This window comes from Triticum urartu, chromosome 6 (assembly GCF_003073215.2).
Source record: "Triticum urartu cultivar G1812 chromosome 6, Tu2.1, whole genome shotgun sequence".
Classification (NCBI taxonomy): domain Eukaryota; kingdom Viridiplantae; phylum Streptophyta; class Magnoliopsida; order Poales; family Poaceae; genus Triticum; species Triticum urartu.
The window spans coordinates 120,869,781-120,877,219 of record NC_053027.1 but is presented as its reverse complement, the minus strand read 5'-3'; the positions used below and the strand labels follow the sequence as shown (position 1 = coordinate 120,877,219).

The window sequence follows — 7,439 nt, the reverse complement described above, 5'->3', positions numbered from 1 at the left end:
CCCGACACGCCATCGAACTTCAGACCTAGCACCACCGCACGACTAAGATGTCGAAGGAGAAAACCATACATGCCTGCCATGCACCACGAACCCAGCACATGATCCATCATATTCTAGATGTTGTCAATGCAGACCACAATCTGCATTCGCTCCTGGACTACCTCCCAAGCTTCATGCGGACGCTGGAGCAAACGGCATGGCAACGACAGAGCCCGAGGACACAAGTTCACCACGAGGATGTCGTTGTCGCCGCACCATTCTTGCTTGAACAGCCTGGTTCTCAAATCCAGCCCCAACATTGATCACCTCGTCAGGGAAGGATATGAAGATCTTTTATTTGGCGCTGTCATCGCCACCGCGGAAGCCAAGACAAGAACAACCCAATCCCCTAAGATACTAACGCCTAAAATGATCCATACGCGTGGATCCGGTGAGCCCCTCGCCACCGACGATCGGTCGTCGGCGGAGGGGAGCCGCCGGAGGACGTGGGCGGATGGAAGCGTAGAAATACCTGCCTTTGGACGAATTACATGGCGCATAACTTGGCCGACATGCTGTCAGTTCTAATTCTGCTTGGAGTATTTTTGGGATGATATTCAACCCAGCTTTATTGTTTTGGATATAATAAACGATGTACGCTTGTTCGAGTTGTTGAAATAATAAAGCGCGCCGTGAAGGCTTTGCAAAAAGAAAAAGGGAAAAAAGCGCATGCGTCACAAACGCCGGAAGGCGATCGCTGGAAGGCACCTATCACGGCTCACGTCGATGCATCGCCGCGGCCGTTCACATGGCATGCCACACGGCACGATCCATTCACCCCACGTCTCCGATTTCTGGGTGGAGGAGATCATGCCGTCGCCCAATGGACTTCAATAAATACTCCAACAAGCGACGTGCCACCTGAAAGTAAAAACATCGCAATAACTCAGTGCCGAGTTCCCAAAAATTACCAAGCAGTGCTCAGTGCCGAGTACCAAACGCACTATAGATGGACATGTCTACGCCTGCGCGCAAACATCCAAGATCAAACGCAATTGCATCTGGAGCAGTATCCGGAAAAAAAATGCCAAACCCAGCATGAAAAGTGATTATTGCTCATCATCAATTTTCATTCTTCTGGAAGAGGCCCTAGCAGTAATATCGGCACTAAATTCTCATTCTCGCCAGCTGTGAGCCGCCCCCCTGCACTCGCACTGAGATTCGAGAATTAGTTGGATGAACCCAACAGCAGTAATAAATAACTTGAAAGAAACAGCGTACGCGGCCGCTCAAGAACTGCGGGGAGCCTTTTTCCTGCGAGAAGCGACGCGACGCGACGTCACGCCCACGAGTTCGTCGCTCGGCGTCGTCACGATCTTCTTCTTCCACGACCACCCCGTTCGTGCTCGCACAACCAGCAGATAGATCTTCCGATCTCACAACCAGCAGAAAGATATTCCTGCGGATATCACGGCGGAAGTCCCGGCCCTTTCAAATTTGGTTGGGAGAGCGACGCCGCATTGACCGGCCGCTCCGATCGCCGCGTGCCGTGATCATGGCGTCTCGCGCAGCTCCTCCCGTCCTGCTGCTGCTCTTCTTCTTCCTCGTGATGGCGTCCCTGCTCGCCGTCGATGCGTCAGGTGCGTAACTTCCTACCCGTCTTCCTTTCCACCGATCGCGCTCGCCGAATTGTCAGGTGTGTGACTTTGGTGGGTGGGGTCATGTGCAGCGGCGGCGGCGGCGCCCGGCGTGAACTCGCCGTTCGTGCTCGCGGCGGCGCGGACGCAGCGGAAGGACCCTCTCGACGGGCTGAGGTACTACACCGGCGGATGGAACATCAGCAGCGAGCACTACTGGGCCGTGAGTTCTCGTCCTGAATATTCTTGATCCGTTGGTTGCAATCCGCATTCGTAGGTAAATTTCAATTCTGATGAATTCCGGTTCCTGAATTCTGCTGTTGTTTCCGCGATGCGATTCTGCAGTCGGTGGGCTTCAGCGCGGCGCCGGTCTTCGCGGCGGCCGGAGTCTGGTTCGCCGTGTTCGGCGCCGCCCTGTTCCTCGCCGGGTGCTGCTACTGCTGCTGCCCCAGCCGCAGCACCTCCTACTCCCGCGCTGCCCTGGTCGTCTCGCTCCTGCTCCTCCTCGCCTTCACGGCCGCCGCCGCGTAATTCTTTTTCCCCCGATCACCTCGCCACCGTCTCCTCTTCCACGAGTCACAACCACCGCCGCTCTCCTGACCATAACCAGTCTTCGGTGCGTGTGCGCGTTGCAGCATCGGGTGCGCTGTCCTGTACGACGGGCAGGGCCGGTTCCACGGCAGCACGGCGGCGACGGTGGACTACGTGGTGAAGCAGTCGGGCGACACGGTGGACAACCTGCGGGCCTTCTCGGGGTTCCTGGAGGCTGCCAAGGCGGCCGGCGTGGGGGCCGTCTCGCTGCCCGACGACCTCAAGGGGAGGATCGACGGCGTGGTGCGCAGGGTGAGCTCCGCCTCCGACGAGCTCGCCGCCCGCACCGCCAGCAACTCCGCCAAGATCCGAGACGCGCTGGACACAGTGTACGTCACTGAAACAGCAGTACTCATTTGTCACGAAACCTTAATTTCCATCACAAAATGAAGAACCGCTTGACCCCTGATTAATTCGCTGCCGCGTCGCAGAAGGAAGATCCTCATCGTTCTTGCAGCCGGGATGCTAATCCTCGCCTTCGCTGGCCTTGGTGAGCAGCACTGGTCACTGAAACTTTGAACTGAAATATTATTCTGCTTCCGCTACGATGAAATGATCTGAAGAACTTGTATATATTTTGCAGTGTTCTCGGCGTGTGGATTGGAGTCGCTGGTCTACGTGTAAGCATAGTTAATCTAATCCAATGTAGCTGCATGCGGTGCGAGACTTGGGTGTTAAGCTAAGATTGCACGGCTGACTGTTCGTCCGTCCGTGATCCGTCCGTCCGCAGGTTGGTGTTCCTCGGGTGGATTCTGGTTGCGGCAACGTTCGTGATGTGCGGCACGTTCCTCCTCCTGCACAAGTAAGCGCGCCACCAACCTCAACCTCAACTCCTCACGCAAGAAGAAGTGCAGCAGTGACATGTGTTTTTCTTTCAGCGTGGTGGGGGACACGTGCGTGGCGATGGGCGAGTGGGTGCGGCGCCCGCAGGAGCACACGGCGCTGGACGACATCCTGCCGTGCGTCGACACGGCCGCCGCCTCGGAGGCGCTCGGCCGGAGCAAGGAGGTGAACTACCGCCTCGTGGACGTGCTCAACGGCGTCATCTCCAACGTGTCCAACCGCGACTTCCCGCCGCAGGCGCCGCTCTCGCCGCCGCTCTACTACAACCAGTCGGGCCCGCCCGTGCCGCCGCTCTGCAACCCCTACACGCCGGACCTCCGCGACCGCGCCTGCGCGCCCGGCGAGGTCGCCGGCCCGGACGCCGCGCGGCAGGCGTGGGGCGGCCTCGTGTGCCGGACGGCGGACGCCGGCGGGTCGGGGGTGTGCGCCACCGCCGGGCGACTGACGCCGTCCATGTACGCGCAGATGGTCGGCGCCGCCAACGTGAGCTACGGGCTGTCCCGCTACGGGCCGGTGCTGGTGGACCTGGCCGACTGCGCGTTCGTGCGCCGCGCGTTCCAGGCCGTCGGCGAGGACCACTGCCCCGGCCTGCGGAGGTACAGCGAGCAGGTGTACCGGGGCCTGCTGGCCGTCGCGGCCGCCGGGCTGCTCTCGGTGCTGCTGTGGGTGGTGCACTCGAGGGAGAGGCGGAAGAGGAGCGACGCCAGGGAGGTGGAGCTCATGGCGCCGCCGCCGCCCTTCAGGTACCCGCTGGAGGAGAAGGCGCTGCTGCACAGCCCCAGAAGAAGGCCGTACATGTGATGTGAGCGTGCCGGTTTGTTAGGCGGATATCATGCTAGTGCTAGTCTCCAACCGGCAGGGGCTTCCTGCAGGGTTGCATTATGCTTTGTAGCCTACTGCGAGATTGCATTGACAGTGTTGAATATGATAGCAAGGCACTAATTCAAACTTGAACCGTGATTTCCTGCTGCGAGCTAGTACCATATTCGTTGTGAAAAACGCTTATGAGTAATCCAACCAAAAAAATTACAAATACAAAGCAAACCGGAACCTAGGACACTGTCCGACAGCAAGAGGAACTCCTGCAGATTTGTGTAAAAAGCACTACTCCCTTCGTCTCAAAATAAATATCGCTGGTTTAGTATTTTGGGACGGCGGGAGTATATTTGGAGGGAGTATATTTGTGATAATCTTATCTGGTGAATGTCGGCTGAAAGAGGGATGTCAAACGAACGCTTTTCCTGCAGTTTTAGTAAACGAAAAATGCCTTCTTCTCAAGAAAACTGTCATGTTATTCTGAAGAAGTTGTCATCCCCGCAACTAAAACTGCCAGCGAAATCGTTCAAAATGTCACCCACTTTCAGCGAACGTTCGCCAGCTAAGAAGGCTCATTTTTTTTGGATTTAAGCATGTTCTAGTAGATTGGCCTAAAACCCAAATTTCCTCGTATATTTTTTTCTCCTAAAACTTTTCTCCACTAGCTGAGATATAGTCTAGAGTAGGCACTTCTTGAAAAAAAAAGATATGTGTTGCGTTGCTTCCTGCTCGTCCGCAACTTTCCCGCCCGATCCTAACACAACAACCATCGCTCACCTTGCCACTGGCCGTTCGCGGCACCGACGATTGGCGGAATGGAAAGCCTCACCCTCGCCCGTGCCCGGAGACCCACCACAAAATTGGCTCTGCAAGGATCAAAACGGTGGCGCAAGGGAAAAACTTGATAAAGAGCTCCAGGTCGCCGGCGGTGGTCGCTATAGTCGCTCAACCGCCACCACCCTACCGCCCTTGGCCCAGTCATCCGGTAAGCGGGACTATCGGTCATCGACCAAGGCGGCGAAGAACATGACTACATTGGCAAAGAAGAAGAAATCAATGGTCGCCTCGACGCCACCTCCTCAACGTCCCGCGGCATCGATGACTACTGCTCGGCCTTCTACAACCGCACAACCACCACATCCACCTTCGACGACCGAAGAGTAGAAGGATTCAGACGAGAATTGGAGCAAGGCCGATGTGCTCGAGGCTCGAAAGGTTAGTAAAATCTTTTTGTTCTGCAATTTTGCAACTGAATGATGCATGATTTGACTTTGATTGCTAGTTTTTTTTCTTTGTTATTGTAGTGAGCAAGTGAATGATGATGTAGAAGATTTCATGGAACAATTAAATGCAAGACATATAGCCAAGAGATGGCGAGAAATGCCGAGAGGTAGGAGGATGAGGAGGTGGATGTGCCGGACACCCAAACATTGAAAAGGAGGAGCAGGTCATTCAACTACAACACTGAGGAAGATGAAGCTTTGTGGTGGCGCCAATGGTGGTGCCGGCAGGAGATCGTGAGGCCATTGTGAACTATGTTATCTTTTGGTCCACCATATGTTTGGTGGACTTCTTGAAATGAACTTGATCATTTGGTGCCTTTTGGCACAAATTACATTTATATTCGTTGGGTTGGATGAACTTCATTTATACTCGTAGTTGAACTGCGATGTGGTGTATTCGATTTGTTTATGTTTGTTTCAATTGTTTGAGCAAACGTTTGGAAAACTTGACAAAAGAAAATTTAGGGAGTAAGTTTTAGAAAACATTTTAGATAAGATTTCCTTAAATATAATTTATTTATTTTTGCGCGGGGGGTGGAATATTTTTTTTGGGGATATTAAATACGTCTTGTGATTATAGGATAGGGAATATGCTACAGTTGCTCTATCTCTTACGAGACCAGAAGTAGAATTATATGCACTTCCAGTCTTTTGTATTCGGTAATGTTACCCAGCTTACGTTCGTTGGGAGAGGGGTATCAAGTGGACGCCATTTGATGGCAGTTTTAGTTGTAAAGAAAAACCAGACGACAAATGTCTTCGTTGAAGAAACGGGCATGTCGCCGAGAAACAGCCACTGTCTCAAAAATAAAAACGCTAACGTTCGCATGTGCCACCCTACCTGGCGAACGTTCGCCGGTTCATGAGAATTCTTTGTACGTATTTTACACATGGTGGTTTTCATCGGTTTGGATAAACGAGACGCCATGTTTGTAGGATCGACGGCGCCCCTTTTCTGTTCACCCTCCCTCCCATCCCTGCACGCCTCCAAACAGGGAGGCGGCTGCGCTCCGCAACAAAGGCGATCACACCATGCATGCACACTAGTGACTGATGCCGCGAGATAAACAACTAACACATGCGCTCATCCCCGGCCGGTTACTTGTTACCCCGGTTAACACAACACAGAAGCTCCCATGGCCACCGTGACCTCCTCCTCCCCCTCGTGCTCCAAGCCCAAGGCCGCCAAGCCGGCCAGGTACTGCCTGTGCGCGCCGACGACGCACCCAGGCTCGTTCCGGTGCAGGCTGCACCGCCCCACGGCGGCCAAGGCGGCGGCGGCGGCGCCTTCGTCGGAGCCTGAGGCGGCCAAGGAATCGGCTGAGAGGAAGGAGGCGGCGGCGGCGGCCGCACGCGCATTGCTCGCGCGGGTGGCGCGGGCGCCCGGGCGGGACGCTGGGAGGGTCAAGGGGTTTCAGCCTGGGCCTTCCAGGTTACGGATCATGGACCGGACGGGTGAGTCGGTGCAGACCGCAGAGGACGCAGTCTCCGTCTCCGTCACATGATGAAGTGCTATATATATGCGATATTTACTTTGAATCGGATCGTGTTGTAGTACGTGTTATAGCTAGTGTTTAGCTTGGCCTAGGGTTGGTTGGATGTAATGTATTAAAAGATTGGGAACTTTGGGGTGCCGATTGAAGTAATTCGGAATAACCATTCGTGGTTCATGTTCTTTCTTTGCACTCACAAATGTGAAATGTCCGTGTAGAACTCTACCAGTATGGTAGGGAAATCTCTATAAGTTTGGCATTTTTTTTTAAGAAAGACACGGCGGTTTCATTTTTTCCGAACAATGCGGACAAACTTTTCGTTACCGCCATTATTACTCTTCAGGATATCAAAGAGTGATACAAGGGTTTGAACCCACATGTTCAAAGATACACAAGAAGCGAGATCTCGAGCCACCTTTGGAAATGGACAATCACTGCAATGATGAGTCGGTTTTCTTGGTAGACATGAAATCTTTTCTTTCCATAGATGTGTCTGGTCGACTGGATAAATAATACCCCATTTTAGAAAGGGAAACATTTGTCACCGGCAGGCCATACTAGCGTTGGGCCGGTCGCTTCGCCAGGCTGGCTCTTTTGACGAAAATAGCTAATATGAACACGACACGTGCTACCTTATCTTTTCCCAACGTCTGCATCCACTCTTTCTTCTTCCTCGCGCACGGAACCCAGGCCGACCCTCATTTACCTCTCCTCTATCCCTTCATGGAAGCACTCCAGCAAGCTTTTTTGAGTGGAGTGCGCCACGAGTCGCCGATGCTACGCCTACGGAAGTACTA

General features: G+C 53.9%; 2 protein-coding genes across 2 annotated transcripts; both read left to right on the top strand.

Moving 5' to 3' along the window:
- The first annotated feature begins 1,063 nt into the window (after positions 1 to 1,063).
- LOC125516690 lies at positions 1,064 to 4,010 on the top strand. Its single transcript, XM_048682037.1, has 8 exons — positions 1,064 to 1,619; positions 1,709 to 1,839; positions 1,962 to 2,143; positions 2,252 to 2,536; positions 2,639 to 2,697; positions 2,791 to 2,827; positions 2,938 to 3,009; positions 3,086 to 4,010. Exons 1-8 carry the CDS (start codon positions 1,535 to 1,537, stop codon positions 3,849 to 3,851), a joined length of 1,617 nt encoding a protein of 538 aa, XP_048537994.1. The 5' UTR covers positions 1,064 to 1,534; the 3' UTR covers positions 3,852 to 4,010.
- A 2,255-nt stretch (positions 4,011 to 6,265) lies between these two features.
- Positions 6,266 to 6,772, top strand: LOC125512351. Its single transcript, XM_048677441.1, has one exon. The coding sequence runs from the start codon at positions 6,286 to 6,288 to the stop codon at positions 6,652 to 6,654; it is 369 nt and encodes a 122-aa protein (XP_048533398.1). The 5' UTR covers positions 6,266 to 6,285; the 3' UTR covers positions 6,655 to 6,772.
- Positions 6,773 to 7,439: the final 667 nt, after the last annotated feature.

What these genes read in the sequence shown, in the direction of transcription:
- LOC125516690 (XM_048682037.1), top strand. Translation starts at nt 1,535, where the DNA reads ATGGCGTCTCGCGCAGCTCCTCCCGTCCTGCTGCTGCTCTTCTTCTTC. An exon ending in GCAGCGAGCACTACTGGGCC is followed by an intron (nt 1,840 to 1,961) that starts GTGAGTTCTCGT and finishes GCGATTCTGCAG; the next exon opens with TCGGTGGGCTTCAGCGCGGC. An exon ending in ACGTTCCTCCTCCTGCACAA is followed by an intron (nt 3,010 to 3,085) that starts GTAAGCGCGCCA and finishes TTTTTCTTTCAG; the next exon opens with CGTGGTGGGGGACACGTGCG.
- LOC125512351 (XM_048677441.1), top strand. Translation starts at nt 6,286, where the DNA reads ATGGCCACCGTGACCTCCTCCTCCCCCTCGTGCTCCAAGCCCAAGGCC.